Source organism: Chlorocebus sabaeus, chromosome 8 (assembly GCF_047675955.1).
Source record: "Chlorocebus sabaeus isolate Y175 chromosome 8, mChlSab1.0.hap1, whole genome shotgun sequence".
Classification (NCBI taxonomy): domain Eukaryota; kingdom Metazoa; phylum Chordata; class Mammalia; order Primates; family Cercopithecidae; genus Chlorocebus; species Chlorocebus sabaeus.
This window is the reverse complement of record NC_132911.1, coordinates 12402989-12426721: the sequence shown is the minus strand read 5'-3', so window position 1 is coordinate 12426721 and position 23733 is coordinate 12402989. Positions and strand designations below refer to the sequence as shown.

The 23733-nt window shown below is 52.7% G+C and overlaps 1 protein-coding gene across 1 annotated transcript; it reads left to right on the top strand.

Moving 5' to 3' along the window:
- Nucleotides 1-526: 526 nt before the first annotated feature.
- On the top strand, nt 527-13017 carry LOC119625742 (protein FAM90A3-like). The gene is made up of 5 exons (XM_073018631.1): nt 527-741; nt 1680-1858; nt 10770-10969; nt 11428-11536; nt 12183-13017. Exons 2-5 carry the CDS (start codon nt 1736-1738, stop codon nt 12507-12509), a joined length of 759 nt encoding a protein of 252 aa, XP_072874732.1. The 5' UTR covers nt 527-741; nt 1680-1735; the 3' UTR covers nt 12510-13017.
- Nucleotides 13018-23733: the final 10716 nt, after the last annotated feature.

The following is a 23733-nucleotide window of genomic DNA, read 5'->3' as shown; positions in this document are numbered from 1 at the left end:
TTTAGTACCTTATTTAAAAAAAAAAAAAAAAGATGTAAAAGAAGACAGGGGTACATGCACCAGTGCTACATAGCTGACGGGAAGCATCTATTCTTCAAAGCTTGCAGCTGTACACGTAGGTTTCAGAATGTCTGTCTGTTGGGATCCGCGTGTTTTGTAAACAAAGGAATGAACACACAAGACAACACAGGACAAGACATACATGGCGGCTGCCCCGAACGGCACACTCTACTCTATTTTGTCCAGCCTTTGTGGAATGTTGCCAAGTCACGGGACATGTGTTGCTTCTCTGACCTTTCGTTGACTCGCAAGATCAAGAAACATTGATCAGTTCCTAGAGCCCGCTGTTTACAGCTGGCTCCTTTGTCCTTCCTGTTTGCAGAGAAAGAATGTCGTGCTTTGTTTCAAGAGCAGGGCTTATCGGGAACATCTGGTTTGCGAGCACACAGTCCTCTACATCTGTCCATAGTGAACATTGTCTTAGAGTGGGCTGGGCAAATAGACCTTTCCGGGTGATGTAATTGGATTAAGTTGATTAGGTTAGGTCCATTTCCCGTCAGGGGTCCAGAGGCAGTACAAAATGCAGCCTGGAAAGCAAAGGTCCCTCTCCGCCCCTGCCTCCGGCTTCCTGAAGGCTGCATCGCTTCCAACAGGGCTGCTCCAGCACCTGCCCATCTGAGCGCCAGCGCACCTGTCCATCTAAGCGCCAGCCGAGGAAAGAAAGTAGGCCTGTAATTTCAGGTTAGTTTCCCTGAACGACTGTTTGTTTCATGTAATCCCTGAGGGTTCGGGGGGAAAGAGACAAAGGAGACTGAAAGAAACAGACCACACTGGGGCTCACTGATGGGGTACGACGTGTTCTCCTTATCGGTAATTCTTGGAACAGAAAGCGAGAAAACATTTCCGTCTCTGTGGCTGGGATAAGAACCAGATGGAAATGCAAAAAGAAATTTACTCCAGCATGCTGAATGGGTGGGTAAAAGGAAAAAGAACTCTGGAAAAGGGGTGGTTTGCCCTTTAGCCATGTAAGAAATTCCTATGCCACTTGTTCAGCATTTGTTTAGATGAATTTATATGGCATGTGTAAAATACCAGAAAAATAAATAAAGAGGGGCTGGAGCTAAAGCCAGAAAGACACAGCAGGAAGGATCATCACTTGCTAGTGTGGTAGAGAGGGAGATAACGTCTCTCGATGAATTTGTGTTTAGAAGTTGCCTAGTGAAACGGCAAGAGTAGCGATTCAAGTCCTGATAGCAAGCATCCCTTATCTGACTTCAAGCAGACCTGCCAAGGGGTGACATAGGCCGTGCCCTGTAGCTTCGATTCTTTTGTCCCTCAGGGGAGAGAGAATCATTGTGTCTTCTACTGGAGTGAATGGTGATAGACCTAAGTCCGGTCTCCAGAATCAGTTGTTTGCTTGGGGTTGAAATCTCAACTCCACATACCTAGGCCATGGGCCGTGTGGCAGGCGAGGTTTACTCTTGGACCAGGTAGTCACGGCAGAGGAACATACAATATCTGAGGATGCACACACCACATTGTGATCCACAGATTTGACCGATGGGTGGTGAAGTCCCCTCAGGACCACACCGTCAAGGAATTAGCTGAGGGTTTCTTGTGGGTGTGTGAATATCCAATGTCTTTAACCATTGCTTTGTGTGTGTTTGTGTGTGATTCAGGTGACCCAACCATCAACCCCTGAAAAAGGCGGCCATAAAACGCCCAGGAGACGAAGATGATGGCACGTCGTGACCCCAAAGGTGGGGCAAACAGACTCGTGAGAGACCAGACCCTCCAGAAGCAGCAGAGGGCCCCAGTTGGGCCAAGGGCTCCCCTACCCGATGAAGAAGATCCCAAGGTATGTCTAGCCCTGGAATCTTTTGGGTATCGAGGGGGAGGAGGGGGCGGGTGTCACACGGTCCTCAGAGACTGGGTTGGATTCCAAAGAGTTATGTCACCGCCACCCGGGTTGCTTTTTCCATCCAAGGTGGGTCTGGCTTGGGACCTCCTCCCCGGCCCGATAGGTCCCTTGAGAGACTCTTGGGAGCAACCTCCCTTTCCACTCAGAATCCTGTGTAGCCAGGTTGGGCTGTGTTGTTGACATCGGGTTCACGATCGTCCCCGCTAGAACCCTGAGTCCTTCCTTTGAGAGTGCCTCCGTCACATGGGCTTTGGGAGGGAACATCGTAACCGAACCCTCCCACTGTTGTGCCCAGACCGTTTGTTCCCCAAAGAAGACCACCAGAGTCCAATGTCAAAGCCAAGCGGCAAGGATCTTTATTACAAGTTCGAACCTGGTCCCTCCATTCTACAGCATACAAGAGAGGGCCTCGAACAATGAGAGCGTTTGCTTTTTATAGCCCGAAAGTTACAGGGGAACAAAGAAATTCTTTTCGTTCCCGTGATTTCAGTGGAACCTTGAACGGCTGTCTCCTTATCGGAGGCTTTCCAGGTGGTGTTTATACTGGGCTCAGGGAGTTTGAGAGATATATGGCGATATGTGGTGGGATGGGAGGATGGAATGTGTTTGTACTAGGCTCAGGGAGTCTTGAGCCCAGGGCTGAGGAATGCGCCCAGCTCCTTTCATTCCCCCCTTCTTTTTAGGTGTCTCTAGAGCCAATCTTGGGTCTTATAAGTCTGATTCTGTTTCAGCATTTACAGGTTGGTATTGGGCTCTGAGGACCATGAGTTGTACGGTGTCAAATCTCTCTCTAATAAATCGTAAAATTTTGTTAACAACACAAGGTCCTACGGTAAGTAGAAATAGTAGACTTAGCAGGGGACCAAGGAAGGGGGCTAATAGAGAAAACATAGAGGAACTCTACCATTGGTCTGCAGCTGAAGTAAACTGCCATGTTTTTACTTCTGCGCTTAACTTGCGTAACTGTTGGACCCGGTCCTCTACAAGCCTTGATTCATTTATGTAGAAACAACAGTCTTTTTTCAGAAATATACATGTACCACCTTTTTCTGCAGTGAGGAGGTCTAGGGCTCTCCGGTTCTGCAAGGTTACCTGAGCTAGGGACGTGGGTTGCCACTGAAGGGAGGCAAGGGACTCAGCCGACTCCTCCATAGCAATGGCAAATTGTTGGTATAACTTGTTGCTTTCTATGAGGGTGTGACCTAGGGCTCCCCCCGCCAGTCCGGCCGCCATGAAGGATGTGGTGAGGGAGATTCCCACAATGAGGGGGAGAAATATGGCTCATGCAGGTCTCGGTCTAGGGACTGAGTGAATAGCGGTACTAGTCCAGTTACCGGTGTACCCTAGGAACTCGCCAGCAGTTAGTAGAGTCAACCGGGGAACTAATGTGACAGGAAGACACAGTAGGTTGGTAACAGAGGGACTAGGTAGGTTCTTAGATAATGTTCCATTACACCAGAAGAATATGCCCGGCGGAGCCTTTAGGGTGATATTAGGGGGCATTGCAGTGATGCTGCAGAGGCTGGTATTGGTTCCTGAGAAACAGTAGGGAAACTTCTCCTGACTGGGATTTAGGTATAGGGGCACGTCTAGGATAGGAGCATATGAGAGGTTTCGGAGGTTGTTAGCTTGGGCTAAGGTAGAGGATCCCCATGGCAGAGGGACAGCGGTTAGCGGTGGATGCCCTAGAGTGGCACACAGAAAGCAGCCAGACAGGCTGTGAAGTCCTGTAAGGTTAGCAAGTTCTAGTCCTTCTTGTAATAACTTTAACCAGGAGAAAGGACGTAAGTCTTGTGTTAGTCTGTTTTCTTGTCGTTGGATATTCCTGTGGACCAGGGGCAGTACTTGCACTAGGCCTCGCCACAGATAGAGGTGACTGCTAGGCCATGTGGAGGAGGGGGAGTAGTATACAGCCCCATGTTGAGGCGTGGTCCAGCGGGAGTTCCAGGGGTCTCTAACTATCTATGTATATGAAAAGTCTCCATCCCGTCTACGATGGAAGGGCCACTTAGGGTCTAACTGCTTTTTCTCTCCCTAATAACGGGGTCTATGGATGTTACAATAGTTATAAGGACAGCTGGCATTTTGGTGCCCCCAATAGTGTTTATAATTGTATTTAGTCTGATTAAACTCAAAGCATATTATTGGTGTCTTAGGTTTGGCTACTTGAAAACCAGTAAAATTTAGTAGAATTGGGCTGTTGCACTCTGAGGAGGGGCAATCAGCAATGGCCAATAATTTCCCAGGCTTATGAGGTTGTTCAGGGTGGGTTTGGTTTTCATAAAGCCAGAATCTCTAGACAAAGGGATTAAGAGCTGGTTTTGTGATTTTTCCAGCGGCCACTAGGGCGGCTAACGTTATGGTTAAACTACCTAACTGCATGTTTACAGCGAGCTATGCTACCGGCGCAGGGTGAGTTTTAAGGGGTTGTTCTTAGCTTTGTCCACAGTCCACGTGTCCGGTGCTTCTGCCGCCACCGTGATTGGTCCTAGAAGGTCGGAGGTTGGGTCCACCAGCTTGACGTGAGTGTAGTGGATCCACGACGCGATGCCTTCTACCTTCAGGGCGGTGGGTGTGGTTAGGAGTACCTGAAGTGGTCCTTTCCACCTGGGTTCTAGGGTCTCTTATTGGTGTCACTTGACCAGGACCCAATCTCCTGGCTGGTACGGATGGGGTGTCGGCGGGGGACCAGTCTTATATAGTTCTTTCAGCTTGGGCCAGATTTCTTGATGAATTTTCTGCAAGGCTTGTAGGGAAAATAAGAGTTCAGAAACATTTTCTGTTTCAGACTTAAGCAGATCATCTTTTAGGCTGGGAACTAAGGGTGGGGGTCTGCCATACATAATTTCACAAGGGGTAAGGCCCAGTCTGTAAGGGGTATTATGGGCGCGGAACAGGGCGTAGGGGAGAAGGACCACCCAATTAGCGCCAGTCTCTATAGTTAATTTAGTTAAGGTCTCTTTTAAGGTCCGATTCATCCTCTCTACCTGTCCTGAACTTTGGGGCCTGTAAGCGCAATGTAGTTTCTAATTTGCCCCAAGGATGGAAGCCAAATCCTGACTTACCTTAGCGACGAAGGCCGGTCCATTATCTGACCCTATCTGGACGGGGAAGCCATACCTGGGGAGGATATCTTCCAGGATTTTCTTTGCTACAACCTGAGCAGTTTCCTTTTTGGTGGGGAATGCTTCAGTCCATCCTGAAAAAGTATCTACAAAGACAAGTAAGTACCGATACCCGTATTTTCTTGGCTTTATCTCAGTAAAATCTACTTCCCAGTAGATACCGGACCTGGTTCCCCTGAGCCTTGTTCCCGTTGCAGCCTGGGATTGGGGGTAGGTGTTGTTAAGCTGGCAGACTTTGCAACTTGTCACAATGTTGTTGGCCATCTCGGCTGTATGTCTGAATCTGAGCTTAGAGCATCTGATCAGGTCTATCATCCGCCGAGCACCTAGGTGGGTGGTTCGGTGGACGTGTTCTAATACTTGTTGTTCTAATTTTTCTGGTAGGATGGTTTGGTCATTAGTATCAGTCCACCACCCATTCTGGGTCTGTTTCAGGGGAAGCTTGTCAATCCACTGGAGATCTTGTTCTGAATATTCAGGGAAATATGGCAAGTCCCGGGGGCCTGGGTCAGGGAGCTGGAGTGCAAGGAGTTGGCTGGGAGCCTTTGCCACCTTTCTTGCAGTTTGGTCTGCCAGAAAGTTGCCTTGAGCAGTTGGAGTAGTTAGTTTCTGATGCCCTGGGCAATGCACAATGGCTAACTTTTCTGGCCTCCACAGGGCTGTTAGCAGGGCTAGGATCTCTTGCTTGTTTTTTATCTCTTTTCCTTCAGCCGTCAGCAACCCTCGCTCCCTGTAAATAGCCCCATGTATATGCGCTGTTGCAAAAGCATATCGGCTGTCTGTATATACCGTCAGCTTTTTCCCCGCCCCTAAGGTAAGAGCTTGGGTGAGCGCTATCAGTTCGGCCTTCTGGGCCGATGTCCCCGGGGGCAGGGGTTCCGCCCAGATTACCTCAGTCTCTGAAGTTACTGCCGCTCCAGCGTACCTCTGGCCTTGATGCATGAAGCTGCTCTCATCAGTGAACCAGACGAGGTCGGCGTCAGGAAGTGGGCGGTCCTGCAGGTCTTCTCGAACTCCGTGCACCTGAGCTAGTATCTCGGTGCAGTCATGGAGTGGGGTGTCTGGGTCCGGGTTGGGCAGCAACGAGGCAGGGTTTAAGGTCGTTGGGGGCAGGAAAGTTATCCTGAGAGGATTTAGTAGCAGTCCTTGGTAGTGGGTGAGCCGGGCGTTACTCATCCATCGATTAGGTGGCTGTTTGAGTACACCTTCGATGGCATGTGGAGTAACGACCCGCAATTCTTGCCCCGTGACCAGTTTATCAGCATCTTGCACCATCAGAGCCGTGGCTGCAATCATTCGGAGACAAGGGGGCCACCCGGCAGCCACTGGGTCTAACTTCTTTGACAGGTAGGCAACTGACCTCCGCCAGGGGCCTAAGTTCTGAGTTATTACTGCCTTGGCGACACCCTTATTCTTATCTACATATAAGTGGAAGGGCTTGGTAACATCAGGTAGTCCCAGTGCAGGCGCAGAGAGTAGGGCAGTTTTAATCTGTTGGAAAGCCGACTTGGCTTCGTCTGTCCACCTAAATGGCTGTTGTCCCCGTGTTGCCTGATATAAGGGTTTAGCCAGTTCTGCGAACCTAAGTATCCATAGTCTGCAAAACCCCGCCGACCTCAGGAATTCCCTTACTTGTCGGGTGGATTGCGGCCTGGGGATCTGCAGAACAGTTTGTTTCCGGGCATCTGTTAACCAGCGCTGCCCTTCTTTAAGCAGGTACCCTAGATATGTTACCTCTGGCTTACAGATTTGAGCTTTTTTTGCCGAGGCTCGGTAGCCTAGATTTCTCAGAGCTTGTAAGAGACCCTTGGTCCCTTGGATGCAAGCTTCTTGGGTTTCAGCAGCAATTAGGAGGTCATCAACATACTGTAGTAAGGTTATTTCAGGGTGTTTGCGTTGGTACTCACCCAGGTCTTCATGGAGGGCCTCATCAAACAGGGTAGGAGAGTTTTTGAATCCTTGCGGCAGTCTGGTCCATGTCAGTTGGCCACTTATACCCCTATCAGGGTCATTCCACTCGAAGGCGAAGAGCTTCTGGCTCTGAGGGGCTAAGGGCAGACTGAAGAAAGCATCTTTCAAATCTAAAACAGTGTACCATTGATGTTTAGGGTTTAGGGTACTCAGGAGGGTATATGGGTTAGGCACAGTTGGATGTATGTCCACAACCCTCTTATTGACTTCTCTTAAGTCTTGTACAGGTCTGTATTCTCTACTATTAGGTTTTCGTATCGGCAACAATGGAGTATTCCAGGGTGAGTGACATGGGTGAAGGACCCCTTGGTCAAGGAGCCGGCGGATATGCGGGGCAATTCCTTTCTTGGCCTCTAGGGGCATCGGGTATTGGCGTACCTGCACGGGGTCTGCCCCAGGCTTAAGTTCAACAAATAAGGCAGGACGGTGTTTCGCTAGACCTAAGCCCCCCGTTTCCGCCCAAGCTTCTGGATATTGCCGGAGCCAGGTTGCTATGTCCTGGTCAGGGGCCGCTTGCTCCTGGTGGAGCCAGTACTCATCTTCTAGGGTTATAGTCAGGACGGACACGGGCTGATTGTGGGAGTTGGTCACGACGGGCCCCTCAGGGAGGAAATGGATCTGTGCTCCTATTTTAGTTAGCAGGTCTCTCCCTAATAGGGGACAGGGGCTCTCAGGAATGACCAGGAAAGAGTGGGTTACATTCTTGGCTCCGAGGTTTACTGTTTATTGTGTTGTCCATGGGTATTTCTTAACTCCTGTGGCCCCTTGTACCCACGAGGACTTGGAGGATAATTTCCTATTAGTTTTAACTAAGACTGAGTGCTGTACTCCCGTATCGACCAAGAACTGGACTGGGGACCCCTCCACTTGCAAAGTTACCCTAGGTTCGGGGAGGGGATCCGAACCCCGTCTTCTCTAGTCTTCATCTTGAGTGACTAGTACGGGTGTAGACCTAGGGGGTCCCTGTCCTTGTTGTTTCTTTTTGGGGCAGTTTCTTACCCAGTGGCCAGTCTCCTTGCAGTAGGCACATTGGTCTTTTCTCAGATTATTATGCCGGGGGGGCCGCCTAGGTTGGGTGTACTCTGGCTGTGGATGCTCTTTCTGTACCGCTGCTGCCAGGACCTTGATCATTTTTTCAGTGGCTTTAAAATGCCTTTCTTCTGGAGTATCTCTGTTATTGTAAACCTGCTGGGCTATCTGAAGGAGGTCCTGAATCTGCTTTCCTTCCAAGTCTTCTAATTTCTGGAGTTTTCTTTTAATATCTGAGGCTGCCTGATTTATGAAAGACATTACAACAGCTGCCTGACTTCCTGGAGCCTCTGGATCTATGGGGGTGTACTGTCTAAAAGCTTCCATTAATCTTTCTAAGTAGGTAGCTGGGCTCTCTGTCTTTCCCTGCAGAATAGAATATACTTTAGCCAAATTAGTGGGCTTGCGAGCAGCTGCCCGGAGACCTGCCATTAGAGTCTGGCGATAAAGGCATAGCCGTCCCCTACCTTCTGCCGTGTTGTAGTCCCACGCCAGCCTGGTCAGAGGAAAGGTCGCGTTTATGAGGTCGGGGTTGGCAGTCGGTTGCCCGTCGTCCCCCGGGACCAGTTTTCTAGCTTCTACCTGTATCCTTTCTCGCTCTTCCGTGGTAAACAAGATTCGGAGGAGCTGCTGACAATCATCCTAAGTGGGCTGGTGGGTGAACATGACACTATCCAGTAAAGCCAGTAAATCTTTGGGGTTGTCTGAAAACCGAGCACTCTGAGTCTTCCAGTTATACAGATCTCTGGTGAAGAATGGCCAGTACTGGAGCCTGGGGATTCCTGTGTCATCTGGGGGTCCTATTTCCCGAAGGGGTAAAGCCACCGTGGAGTCAGGCGGCTGGGGGGGGCTAGTCTGTGAAGCGCGCCCTCGCGTCCGCCCCGCCGGCCCTTCAAAGTTATTTTCTCTTTCAGCGGGCCTGGGTGCGTCGGCCGCCTCCTGTCCGCCTGCTCCCTCCCGCGACTGAGCCCGGGGGGTTGAGGCCTGGGGCCCAGAGGGGTACGGAGGGGGTTCTGCGAGCAGTGGGTCCCCACTGTCAGGTAGAACAGGATTGGGGGGGCAGTTGGTTGCTTGGGTCTTAGTGGTCGGGCAACCAGCGCCTTACAGGGTTCAGAGGCCAATTGGAAAGGGGACAGTCAATGAGGCGGGTTTTCAACAAGGTCCTGCCATGTGAGGATATATGGCATTTGATCTAAGTGGCCCGCACGCCTAGGTAGAAAAATCTTGGACTTTACCTTAGTGATGACAGCAAGTCGGAAGGTCCCCTCGGGTGGCCACCCCACATCAAAGGCAGGCCATTCGGAGCGACACAGAGTAATTAGCTTTCTTTTCCTGATTTCTATACCAAGATCATGGCCCCTTGTTCTAACTTCTTTAAAATGATTTGTGAGGAGAGATAGAGGAGTGCTCTGGGTATTACCTATCCTGTAATTATTTGTAGTCTCTTCCTGTAAAGGAATGTGGGTTAGAATCCCTGTAAAGGAAATCTAATCTGACTTATTAATGATATCTAGTCACCGGAAGCCGGGAGCCTGGGAACCGGGCGCAAGCACGCGCGCGCCGCCGGAAGCCGGGAGCCCGGGAACCAGGGCGCAAGCATGCGCGCGCGGGAAGCGGGGAGCCCGGGAACCGAGCACGCGCGCGCCGGAAGCAGGGAGCCTGGGAACCGGGCCGTGAGCGCGCCGGAAGCCGGGAGCCCGGGAACCCGGCGGGAGGGTGCCGGAAGCCGGGAGCCCGGAACCGGGCCGCAAGCTCGCGCTGCCCGGTTGCAAACGCCCCTGGGGCAGCTCAGATCGCCAGCGCGTCCTGCCCGGGCAAACGCGCCCGGGGCAGCTCAGATCGCCAGCGCGTCCTGCCCGGGCAAACGCGCCCGGGGCAGCTCAGATCGCCAGCGCGTCCTGCCCGGGCAAACGCGCCCGGGGCAGCTCAGATCGGAGACAGCTAGATCAGACGAGAGCAGGGGATGTCTCCCACCAGTCTCTGCTGGCTGTCCTATAGCGCGTCCACCAGGACTGTGCCAGCTCCAGTTTCAGACCTCGTGAGCCACAGATTCAGATGCAGACCAGACACAGACAGACACAGACAGACACAGACAGACAAACGGTGACGAGCCAGCTCACCTATCAGTAGATCGATCCTAGCAGATCGGTTGACCAGGGGTCCGGTGGGCTTGGGGAATCCCGGACGGGCCCCCAGATGTTGTGCCCAGACCGTTTGTTCCCCAAAGAAGACCACCAGAGTCCAATGTCAAAGCCAAGCGGCAAGGATCTTTATTACAAGTTCGAACCTGGTCCCTCCATTCTACAGCATACAAGAGAGGGCCTCGAACAATGCGAGCGTTTGCTTTTTATAGCCCGAAAGTTACAGGGGAACAAAGAAATTCTTTTCATTCCTGCGATTTCAGTGGAACCTTGAACGGCTGTCTCCTTATCGGAGGCTTTCCAGGTGGTGTTTATACTGGACTCAGGGAGTTTGAGAGATATATGGCGATATGTGGTGGGATGGGAGGATGGAATGTGTTTGTACTAGGCTCAGGGAGTCTTGAGCCCGGGGCTGAGGAATGCGCCCAGCTCCTTTCACCACCAGTTAAGGGCCCCCATGCCGGTGTCCCCTCTTTGGAATCCTCATTCAGTTCTGAATTCACAATCCGTCTCAATGTTGACATTGGATCGCTGCCTGTGGCTTCAGCTCATTCACTGACATCACTTCCTTTCCACCCACAGAAGAAGTGCAAAAACTGCGGGGCCTTTGGCCACACGGACAGAGATACCAAGTGCTTCATGAAGTGCTGGAAAGAAGCCACGATTCCCCAGAACTTTGGGAAGAAGGAAGGGAAGGAAAACCTGAAACCATGGAAGTCCCAGGTTCAAGGGAACCTGGGGCCCTTGAACAAGGAAAAGGGAGAGAAGGAAGAGAGACCAAGGTGAGCAGTGGGAGGGGTTTTCACCACCCTCAGGGTACTGCCACCTAAGGACATGGTGTCTCTGCACCTGCACACCGTGTGCTTTTCCGTCTCCGAGTCAGGGAAAGAACACTGCAGAAAAAGAGACCAGAACTCCGTGGCCTGCCTGGTTCCCCACCCAGGAGCTCCTTTGGCTCTGGGACACTCAGGGATGGGGGAGAGCTGGGGGCACTTCGTGCAGGTTCCCCATGACAGGGGAAAAACCAACGGAATCCAAATGACAGTCCTTACTTGGGAAGCCTAGAGGGCCACCGGGAGGATGGGAAGGTTGGCACATGAGAGAAAGTGCAGAGGAAGAAAGGGCACAAAATTCCATTTATGTATCACAAAACACAGAACGGGACTGGGCCCCAGACAGGGTTCTCCCTGTCTCCTGGGGAGAACTGGGGAGCAGGGCCTGGACGTTTTCTCTCCTGCAGGCAACAAGACCCGCAGAGGAAGGCTCTCCTCCCGATCTTTTCCGGGAAACCTTCGGCGAAGCCGCTGCCAAATCGAAAAGAATCCATGGAATCTTGTGATTATCAGAGGGTGAGTGTCACCCTGGGCCCCTGGTCTTTTTCTCCTCTAGGTCACCCTGGTTGATTTCCTTTCAGGTTCCCGTGTGTGTGAGGGAATCAGGGAACCCCTCTTCCCCGCCTTCTTGAGGTCAGGGACTCCACGATCCTTCCAGGTCCATTTGATTCCAGGTGAAGGCATCTAAAGATGCCATATTTTCTGTTGTTTTCTTTTCTGTGCAATGATGGCAAGCATGCCAACAACATCTTCCTAGCGGCCTGAGGAAATTAGTCCCTTGGGTGCCCCAAACCTGGAGGAGGCTAACCCCAGAAACATGCATGTTTTCAGAAAAGACGTCCTGGGAACCCTTCAGCCACCAACCTGCCATCAGAAGGGCATTAGTCCGTCCCACTTCATGGAAGACTGAGTGGAGGCGCTTTGATCCAGTGAATGCCCAAAACACAGTCTTTAGAAAAATGGTATTCTTAGATCATAGCTCGAGAGTGCATTTTTTGTGGGTCTTGTCCCAATCAGCACTCACATTGAGGATCTATCCCTACTTCCAAGGACCACCTGTCCATACCGTATTAAGAATTTCCAGCTGTCTTCGGATGCCGTTGATTTCCATGTTGGCTCGATGTTGAGGAACTTCTAACGTTTGTGGTCTCCTTTCTTTCAGGTTGCAACCAGGCCAATGCCAGTCCCCACAAGCAATAAGAGGCCACGTGTAGACCCTGCCCTCACTGATGGCTCAGCTACCAAAATGTCTGACATGGTATCCGTCTTGGCTTCACTGACAGCTCCCTCGTTCCCCTCTCCTGAGAAGCCGGGAGCCTTCCTCGCTCACAGCCCTCACGTCACAGCAAAGTCTGAGGCTCCCTGTGTTCCTGTCCCCCTGAGTGTCCTCTATGAGGACCTTCAGGTTTCCTCCTCCTCAGAGGACAGCAATAATGCCCTGGAGAGAGACTGCAAGTGGCAGGGGCCCCGTGGCTTCCAGCTTCCGTAGCTTGGAGGGGACTGCAGAACTGAGGAACACAGAGCAGAGAGCAGACTGTGTGTGGTGACTCCCAAGCTCCCCAGCTGTGGTGCTTCTGTGGATGTTGGAGCCCAGGCCAGGCAGGGACCACATGCAGAGACTCTGCCTCATTGAATTCTGGTGAGGGACATTGTAGTTCACAGGGCTTTCCAGAAACCCGCCAAGAGAAGCTTCTGTGACAGTGATTCGTTGCCTCAGAAACTGGGTGACGGTGACGCGCAGGAGTCAGACTTCCGCTGTGATATCAGCAGGAAACTGGGGAATTACTGTGTGTTTGCTCTCTAGATGACTGAATCAGGGAACAGTTAGGGAACCCTGAGAGATGCAGGCCTTCAGCTGTGCCCCGCCCTGACAGCAGTGTTTTTTTTTTTTTGGACGCTGTGAAGCGTTCTTTGCAAAGCGTTCTTGGGGTGTTTCCTCAGACTCGAAAATTGGGCTCTGGAATGCCATTGGAAATAGGTGTGTTTAATTGGTTTTGAAGTGAATAAAATTCTCAAAAAGATGACGTACTCTCTCTTGACTTTCATTCCATGTTTGTGTGGAACTGATTTTCCAAGGGCTTGAAAATTTCTTGACTTGTTAGCAATCCAAGTCATTATGTCTCCGAAACAGAGTTAATTGAGGGGACTGCAGGACTTGGCAGGACCTTTGACTTCTTAAACATCCACAGGGGCAAGAGAACCTCAGCCCCACTCTACCAACACGCACCTAGTCAAATTCCGCCAAGTGAATCTCACACACGCTAACACGTAGGGAGCTTTGCTTGCACCACGAGTCCCCATTTGGCTCACCGCGATGCCACGCGTGGGGTTCAAACTGTGACGGTCCCCATGAAGTGGTTTCCGGATGTGTGTATGAACGAGGCACAGTTTCATTCGCCAAGTAGAACCCAGTAAAGCTGAAGTAAACTCCCAGCTTTGGGATGTACTTCAGAGGTAGAATATTCATTCCATCTTCTTTCCGGATGCCTGAGCACCGGGCCTTTCCATGCTTCTTCCCCTGATCCTAAGAGTAGCTGAAGTCGAGATTCACTGAAAACTCCAGGCAAAGATATCCCATCATGCACAGGCTATCTCCGTTCTCTGACCTGGGAACAATTCTGACCAGGATTCCACATCTAGGAGGCCTCGGATCTGAGTAGGAATTTCTGAGCAAAGCCAAATGGCTGCTCCCTTTCCGCCACCGTTGAGGGTCGTTTCCTTGATTATCCAGATCACCTAGAAGGTATCAGTACCCAGAGTCAACAAGATCAACTCTCTGCTCCTCTGACAGCAAAAAGAGCATAACCAAAATGAACCAAAGAGCGTGGCAGGAAAAGATGTGACCGGAAAGCTCAGAGAACAGCCGCAGGGGGATGTAAGCAGGCGTTCCCACCTGGATCATGAATAATTAATGAAGTGCAAATCCAATGGGAATCGAGTTTCAGCAGGTTCAACTAATCCAACGGGAGATCGCCGGAGGGCCAACAAGATTCAGCAACTGAGAGTCGATTGTAGTGTCAAGTGGGATGCGACTGGTTCCAAAGCTCTAGAAGACCATGGGGTCACTTGGACCACGTGAGAAAATGCCCCCAATGTGCTGGTTCAGCACTCCGACTCCTGCCTATCTCTTCCCGTCCAAGGAACATGGACCCTAACTTGTGCAGGTGCAGATGAGGAAGGGCAGAATGAGGGGACGTGGAACCAAAGTTACCCGACAAGAGAGTTGCACAGAAAGTCCGCTGGATCTTCGCAAATCCAGAGAAATGGCAAGGGGACCCAAGGAAATAGAGCCCCACCGGTGTCCTGGAGACTCTTCAGGCATAATGCCTGGAGCCGCAGGACGAGCTGAAAAAGGAGCCAGGCACCGAAGGACAAAGCGGTGTTGACTTTCTTCATCTCGGTTTCCCAGTGCAGTCCAAGTCACGGTGGTTTCCAAGGGCCTCCTGGAGGAGAAAACCCGTGAGGGTGTGGTCAGGGTTTTCTACTGACACACTTACCGTGGGGAAGAAGGAGAAGCTCTGAAGATGGATAACGGCTGAGATTGCATGTCAAGGTGAACCTCCTTGATGACACTGAGGCCTACGTTGAAATAGGGTAAATAAGGTACAATTACACTGTGTCTATTTTAGTACCTTATTTAAAAAAAAAAAAAAAAAAAGGGTGTAAAAGAAGACAGGGGTACATGCACCAGTGCTACATAGCTGATGGGAAGCATCTATTCTTCAAAGCTTGCAGCTGTACACGTTGGTTTTAGAATGTCTGTCCATAGTGAACATCGTCTTAGAGTGGGCTGGGCATATAGACCTTTCCAGGTCATGTAATTGGATTAAGTTGATAGGTTAGGGTCCGTTTCGCGTCAGGGGTCCAGAGGCAGTGTAAAAGGCAGCCTGGAAAGCACAGGTCCCTCTCCGCCCCTACTTCCGGCTTCCTGAAGGCTGCATCGCTTCCAGCAGGGCTGCTCCAGCACCTGCCCATCTGAGCGTCAGCGCACCTGTCCATCTCAGCGCCAGCCGAGGAATGAAAGTAGACCTGTAATTTCAGGCTGCCATGATCACCCTGTTCTCTTCCTTCTGGGGTCCCTAGGAAGCTCCCAGGACTGAATGATCCCCACAAAACACAGTGGCCAGGATGGGAGGGCTAGAAGCCAACTCCCCCCCCTACCTCTACCACCACAACCAAGAGGCCCCATGGAGGTTGGCCCTGAGCTGTGGGCCCCTGTGGGATGCAGGTTCCCATGGATACTTCAGGGGGTTAGCATTGGTCCTCCTGGCTGATGGGAGACTGGTGGGCACTGGGTGTGTGGGACCTGTGCAGGTGGGTTGGACAGCACTGGGCCTAGCCAGGGAGCCGGGGACTGGTGTGGCCAAAGTGGGCAGCAATATGCTGCCAGAATAAAGCTACAGTGCAGCCAGCCCAGCTGGTAGGGAGAAGGAGGCCTGCCTAGCAGGACTATCCACCCCTGTCCTGGCCTCAAGCCCAGACTGCCTGCCTGTACTGGACATTGCCTGGTCCAGGAGGCCTGGGCATGAAGGTCAGGTAGTGTGTCCCTAGGTTCCAGACTTTGGTGGTCCTTTGGGAGCTGAGCATCCTCTGGGCAGGAGGAGGGCTTGCGGTCCACTGTTTGCATCGGCCCCCGGGGGTGTGCCCTCACCCAGCTTCTCAGCCCGCACGGGCACGTGGCCAGGGCTCCTCCCCTGCTCTGTGGCTCCAGCTCTGAACAGCTCACTGGTGACTCTGACAGCTTCCTCCCCAAAGCTTGGATCCTCGTCTGCGGGAATGGGGTGTCCCAGGTCCCCTGCAGGCAGGAACCCACCCCCAGCTCCTCTGCTGGACCCTCCTGGGCTTTCTTACCTACTGGCTTGTGAGATCCGGTTGGCCAAATTTGGTGTCCTATTTTTATTTTGGCCTTTTTCTTAGTGTGTGTTTTCTGTAACTACTGCTGTGTAGATCTTCTATTTGAGTTTTAGGTAGAGAATCTTGCCCACCCAGAGGGCCCCCACCCCAGAGAGCCTCCACTTCGGCCCCCCGCCCCGGGGCTGGTCCTGCCTGTGCTCCACTTGGTGTGAATGTTGGGTGTGATGGATCCACACGGCTGCTTGACCCTGCATCTCCTTCCTTCTTGTTGCTGAGGCCGGTTCTGTTCTCTCTTTCTCCACCTGAACTGCACTTGAAGCCAAGATGAAGGATGAGAAGTGGTTGCTACGCAAGACCCTCCTGCAGAGAACCCGCTGTGAGGAGGCTGCGGTGGCCCAGCCTGTCATTTCCTTCTCTAAGCTCATTCCAGAGGTCAGCTAGGGGCAGCCCGTACCTGCCTGCTCTTGTGGTCCGTGAATCAAGAATGGATTTTACATTTCCAAATGGCTGAACAAATAAAAAAATAACACTTCATGACACTGAGAAGGTTCCATGTCCGTAAGTAAAGTCTGATGGGGCTGCAGTCATGCCCATCTCTTCACAGGCCACCTGCAGAAGGCTGCTGTGGTGTCGCCATGGCAGAGTTGCATTCTTGAGGCAAAGATCAGTTGGCAAAGCTGAAAATACTGACTCCTGGCTCTTTAGGGAAACAGTTTCCAGTCCCTGGTTTAAGGATTGTGTGGCAGAACCCCAGGATCTTGGTCAGCTTGTTCCTCACTCAGGGCCTGCTGTGGCCTTCGCTAGTGTGTCTGCAAAGTCTGCGTGCTATGGTGCCTCTCATGGGGGCATTGAGCTCTGTCGTGCTAGATTTCAGGGTGTCTGCCTCATGGTCACCTGTCTCATCAACAGAGACCCTGTGGCCAGATTCAAACTAGCAGGAAGAGTTGGTCTTTGGCAGCAGGGATACCTTCGAGCTGAGCTGCCACCCACCCTGAGGTGTTCCCATGACACTCACTGTCTCGCTCAAGGTTGGGGCAGGGCTGGTGTCCTGAACTGCCCTGCGATGTGGATCGTAATAGCCAGGGGGGAGAGGGGGTTGCTATTACTCCCCACATCATGGGGAGTGCCTCACCCCCTGCGATGTGGATCGTATTAGCCAATTACTCCCCCCTGCAATGTGTGTGCATTATTAGCAGTCTCTTTTATTCAGGATATTAGGAACAATTTCACGGGTTGTGTGTACACAGCCTTCGACAGGAGAATGAATACCATCCTCTGCACCTCTGGATATTAGGAACCATATCACTCAATGGGTGCACACTTATTGGGAGATTTGGGGTAATGTCGCCCTGTGTTTCCCTGAATATTCGGAGACATATCACAGGGCGGTTGTACACCCACTACTCTCTTGGCAGGAACATCATACTTTACCTACTGGAAATTAGGAGAAATATCACAGACTGGGTGTCAAGCCACTGTCATACTGGAAGTAATATCATGCTCTCCCCCACAAGTTATGAGGAACAATATCACAGGGGGGTGTGTACCTTCTCCGGTAGTGGGAGTAGTATCATCATCTCTTCCTTTAGATGACAGGAACAATATCACAGGGTAGGTGTACACCCCGTGTGTTTTTGGAAGCAATGTCATTCTCTCTTCTTCTAGGTTTTAGGATTCATATCACAGGCAGGATGTACACCCCTTGTTATATTGGATGGAATCTCATCCTCTTTCAACCTGTATCTTTAGAACAGTATCCCATGGGGTTTGTCCATCCCTTCAATATTGGTAGTAATAGCATCTTCTCCTTTCCTGGACATAAGAAATAATATCACAGGAGGGATGTATACCCCTTGCAATGTTGGTAGTAATATTACCTACACCCTGTGGTTATTAAGGACAAAATCCCAGGGTGGCTGTATGGTTCCTACTTTATTGGGAATAATATCATCCATTCACCCCCTGGATAAGAGGAACCATATCACTGAAGAGGAGTCCACCCCCTTCAATATTGTCAGCCATGTCATCTTCTTCCTGCCTGGATATTAGGAACGATACCCCGGGGTTGGGGGCGGTGTATACCCCTTGCGATATCGAAAGTAAAATCAGCCTCTTTCCCACTGGATATTAGGAACTATATCACAGGTGTGTGTGCACCTTCTGGGATATTGGGAGTACTGTCAGCCTCCACCCCGCTGCATATTAGGAGCAATATACAGGGGGCAGGATAGTTACACCCCCTGCGATATTGAGAGCAATATTCTTCTCTTTCTCCTGTACATTAGGAACTACATCACAGGGGTCTGTACACCTTCAGCGATATTGGGATTCATGTTATCCTCTCCCCCACTGAATGTGAAAAACTATATCACAGAAGGGTGTACACCCCCTGCGATATTGCCACTGGTATCATCGTCTCCCTCCCAGGATATAGGGAACAATATCCCAAGGGGGTGTACATCCCCTGTAATATTGGGAGTAATGTCTTCCTCTCCCCCTCTGGCTATTAGGAACAATGTCACAGAAGGAGTGTACACCCCCTGCTCTATTGGGGGTGATATCCTCTCCATCCCTGGATATTAAGAACAATATCACTAGGCAGTGTACGTCTCCTGCAATACTGAGATTAATCTTTTCGCCCCCTGGATATGAGGAATCATATCACAGGGGTGGTGTACATCCACTGCGAAATCGGAAGAAATATCATCATCTCCACCTTTGGATGTTAGGGACAATACCACGGGGGAGGTCTACAACCCCTGCGATATTGGGAGCCATATCATCCTCTCCCACCCAGGATATAAGAAACAAAACGACGGAGGGGATATACACCCACTGTGATGGTTTCAATAATGTTATCCTCTACCCGATGACTATTAGGAATAACATCATAGAGGGGTGTACACTTTCCTCGATGTTGGGAGTAATATCATCCTCTCCCAGTCGGATATCAGGAACAAATCTATTAATTATTAATATTAATAAATATAATAAAATTAATAAGAATCATTGATATTAATAATCGTAATAAAGATAGTAAAAATTAATACTGGTTAAAAATGTTAACAATTACTATTAATAATTAATAGTAATATCACTATTAATAATTAATGATATCAGCAATTAATATTGCTTAAGTCAATAGTAAGAGATGTTGGTAATAAAATAATGATTAATATTAAGAACTAATAATATTGTCAAATGACATTAATATTAATAACTAATTTTAAGTGTGCATAATCCTATATGTAAAATAATTATCCATAATTAATAATGGTATCCTATTAATTAATAGTGTCATTGATAATTATTAAAATCAATCATTGATGTTTAATAATTAATCATATTATTACTCCTAATACCGCAAGAGGTGTACACTTACCTATGATGTCATTCCTAATATTCAGGGACGGAGAGCATGATATTACTTTTAATATCATAGTATGTGTACACTCACGCTGTGACACCGATCCTAATATCTAGGGGGATACAGTATGACATGACTCCCAACATAGCAACGAATGGACAGCCACCTGGTGATATTGCTCCTAATATTCATGGAAGAAGCGTATGATATTACTGCCAATATCGCAGGGAGGGTACAGCTCTTCTGTGATATGGTTCCTAGTATCCGGAGGGGGAGAGGATGATAATAATTCCAGTATCGCAGGCTGTGTTCACCCGCCCTGTGATATTGTTATTAATATCCTGGAAGGGAGAGGATGATATGATTCCCCATAGAGCAGGAGGGTTACACCCGGCCTGGGATATTGTTCCTAATATCCATGGAGGGGAGAGGCTGATATTACTCCCAATATGGCAGGGGGTGTATATCCACCCTGTGATATTCTTCTTAACATCTCAAGGCCTAGACGTTCATATTACTCCCGGTATCGTAGACACTGTACATCCCCTTGTGATACTCTTCCTGATATCCGGAGGGGGAGAAATTCCCATGTCGCAGGAGGTGAAAACCCACTCTGTGATATCTTTCCTAATTTGCAGGGGGAGAGAGAATAATTTCATTCCCAATATTGCAAAAGATGTACACGCTCACCCGGTGATATTGTCCTTAATATTCCAAGGCACAGAAGATGATGTTACTCCCAATATCGCAGAAAGTGTACACCCCCCAGTGATGTTGTTCCCATGATCCGGGAGGGAAGAGGATGATATTACTTTCAATATCGCCGGGGGTGTACACGCCACCGGTGATACAGTTCGTAATTTCCACCTGGGAGAGGATGATATTACTCAGAATATCGCAGGGGTTATAAACACTACTTTGATATTGCTCCTAATAGCCAGCTGGGGAGAGTATGATATTGCTGCCTATACTGGAGAGGGTGCACACCTGTCTTTGATACTGTTCGTAATGTCTAGAGGGGGACACGATATTACTCACAAAATCGTAAACATGCTGTGTGTCCATCGTGGATCCTAATATGCAGGTAGAGATATTACACCTCAGTGTCGCGGGGAGTGTATACCGCGGCTGTCACATTGTTTCCTATACCCAGTGTGGAGAGGATGATTTCGCAACCAATATCGAGGAAGTCAACACACCCCCTGTGATATGGTTCCTAATATCCACCTTGGGAGGGGATGATACTACCTTCAATAAAAGGGGTTGTCCAACTCGCCGGACATATTTTTCCAACTATCCAGAAGGAGAGAAAATGATACCACTCCCAATATTGCTGGGGGTGTCCTACGCCATGTGATATTATTCTCAAGAGCTAAAGGAAGAGAAGATAATGTGATTAATTGCACTCCAGATGCTGCACACCCAACGGTGATATTGGCATGGGGGGAGCCCCCCCCCGCGAGGTGGGGACCAACAGCCACCCCCTCTCCCCCCCTCGGCTATTGGGAGCCGCCTCGTGGGAATGGGGAGCCGCCCCCGGCGAGGTGGGGACCAACAGCCACCCCCTCTCCCCCCCTTGGCTATTGGCAGCCACCGCACCGGGGGAGGAAGCCCCCCCAAGCGAGGTGGGAACCAACAGCCACCCACTCTCCCCCCCATGGTTATTGGGAGCCGCCTCGCGGGGGGAGAGCCAACCCGCAAGGTGCGGACGAACAGCCACACTCACTACCCCCTTGGCTATTGGGAGCTGCCTCGCAGGGGGTGGAGCCCCCCCCCCGCGAGGTGGGGACCAACAGCCACCCCCTCTCCCCCCCCTTGGCTATTGGGAGCCGCCTGGCGTGAGGGGAGCCCCCCCCCGCGAGGTGGGGACCAACAGCCACCCCCTCTCCCAGCCTCGGCTATTGGGAGCCGCATGGCTGGGGGGGGGAGCCACCCCGCGAGGTGGGGACCAACAGCCACCCCCTCTCCCCCGCTTGGCTATTGGCAGCCGCCGTGCGGGGGGAGGAAGCCCCCCCCGCGAGGTGGGGACCAACAGCCAACCCCTCTCCCCCCCTTGGCTATTGGCAGCCGCCGTGAGGGGGGAGGAAGCCCCCCCCGCGAGGTGGGGACAAACAGCCACCCCCTCTCCCCCCCTTGGCTATTGGCAGCCGCCGCGCGGGGAGGGGAAGTCCCCCCCCGCGAGGTGGGGACCAACAGCCACCCCCTATCCCTCCCTTGGCAATTGGGAGCCGCCTCGCGGGAGGGGGCAGCCCCCCCCCGCGAGGTGGGGACCAACAGCCACCCCCCTCTCCCCCCCTTGGCTATTGGGAGCCGCCTGGCGGGGGGGGAGCCCCCCCGCGAGGTGGTGAGCAACAGCCACCCCCTCTCCCTCCCTTGGCTATTGGCAGCCGCCGTGCGGGGGGAGGAAGCCCCCCCCGCGAGGTGGGGACCAACAGCCACACCCTCTCCCCTCCTTGGCTATTGGGAGCCGCCTCGCACGGGGGGGAGCCCCCACCGCGAGGTGGGGACCAACAGCCACCCCCTCTCCCACCCTTGGCTATTGGGAGCCACCTCGCAGGGGGGTGGGAGCCCCCCCACGCGAGGTGAGGACCAACAGCAACCCCCACTCCCCCCCTTGGCTATTGGGAGCCACCTCGCGGGGGGGGGCGTGAGCCAGGGCCCACGGGGTGGGGACCAACAGCCACCCCTCTCCCCCCCCTTGGCTATTGGGAGCCACCTCGCGGGGGGGGGGGGGTGAGCCACCGCCCGCGACGTGGGGACTAATAGCCACCCCTCGCTGCCCTTGGCTATTGGGAGGCGCCTTGCGGGGGGGGGCACCCCCCGCGAGGTGGGGACCAACAGCCACCCCCTCTCCCCCCCTTGGCTATTGGCAGCCGCCGCGCGGGGGGGAGAAGCCCCCCCGCGAGGTGGGGACCAACAGCCACTCCCTCTCTCCCCTTGGCGATTGAGAGCCGCCTGGCGTGAGGGGAGCCCCCCCCGCAGGTGGGGACCAACAGCCACCCCCCTCTCCCCCGCTTGGCTATTGGCAGCCGCCGTGCGGGGGGAGGAAGCCCCCCCTCGAGGTGGGGACCAACAGCCAACCCCTCTCCCCCCCTTGGCTATTGGCAGCCGCCGTGCGGGGGGAGGAAGCCCCCCCCCGCGAGGTGGGGACAAACAGCCACCCCCCTCTCCCCCCCTTGGCTATTGGCAGCCACCGCGCGGGGAGGGGAAGTCCCCCCCGCGAGGTGAGGAACAACAGCCACCCCCTCTCCCTCCCTTGGCAATTGGGAGCCGCCTCGCGGGAGAGGGCAGCCCCCCCTCCGCGAGGTGGGGACAAACAGCCACCCCCTCTCCCCCCCCTTGGCTATTGGCAGCCGCCGCACGGGGAGGGGAAGCCCCCCCCCGCGAGGTGGTGACCAACAGCCACTCCCTCTCCCCCCCTTGGCTATTGGCAGCCACCGTGCGGAGGGAGGAAGCCCCCCCCCCGCGAGGTGGGGACCAACAGCCACACCCTCTCCCCTCCTTGGCTATTGGGAGGCGCCTCGCGGGGGGGGGAGCACCCCCCACGTGGTGGGGACCAACAGCCACCCCCTCTCCCCCCCTTGGCTATTGGGAGCCGCCTCACGTGGGGGGCGAGCCCCCCCCCGCGAGGTGGGGACCAACAGCCACCCCCTCTCCCCCCCTTGGCTATTGGGAGCCACTCGCGGGGGGGGAGCCACCCCCCACGAGGTGGGGACCAACAGCAACCCCTTCTCCCCCCCTTGGATATTGGGAGCCACCTCGCTTTTGGGGGTGAGCCACCCCCCACGAGTTGGGGACCAACAGCCACCCCCTCTCCCCCCCTTGGCTATTGGGAGTCACCTCGCGGTGGGGGTGGGTGAGCCATCCCTGGGAGTTGGGACCAACAGACACCCCCCGCTCCCCACCTTGGCTATTGGGAGACACCTCGCGGGGGGGTGAGCCACCCCCCGTGAGGTGGGGACCAACAGCCACCACCTCTCCACCCCTTGGCTATTGGGAGCCACCTCGCGGGGGGGTCGAGCCTCCCCCCGCGAGGTGGAGACCAACAGCCACCCCCTCCCCCCACTTGGCTATTGGGAGCCACCACCCGGGGGGGGTGACTCACCCTCCCGCGAGGTGGGGACCAACAGCTACCCCCTCTCCCCACTTGGCTATTGGGAGCCACCTCGCGGGGGTGGTGAGCCACCCCCTGCGAGGTGGGGACGAACAGCCACCCCCTCTCCCCCCCTTGTCTATTGGGAGCCACCTCCGGTGGGGGGGGTGAGCCACCGCCCGAGACGTGGGGACCAATAGCCACCCCCTCTCCCCCCCTTGGCTATTGGGAGCCATGGTGGACTCACAGCCTGGTTACTGTATTTTGCGTAGTATCATCTGCCTCTCTGGAAATAATGAACTGTTTCACAGACCGATGTACACCCTCAGTTTATTGGTCTGGGAACAATAATATAATTAATTATTACGCATCTATGATTGATTTTACTAATTATCAGTA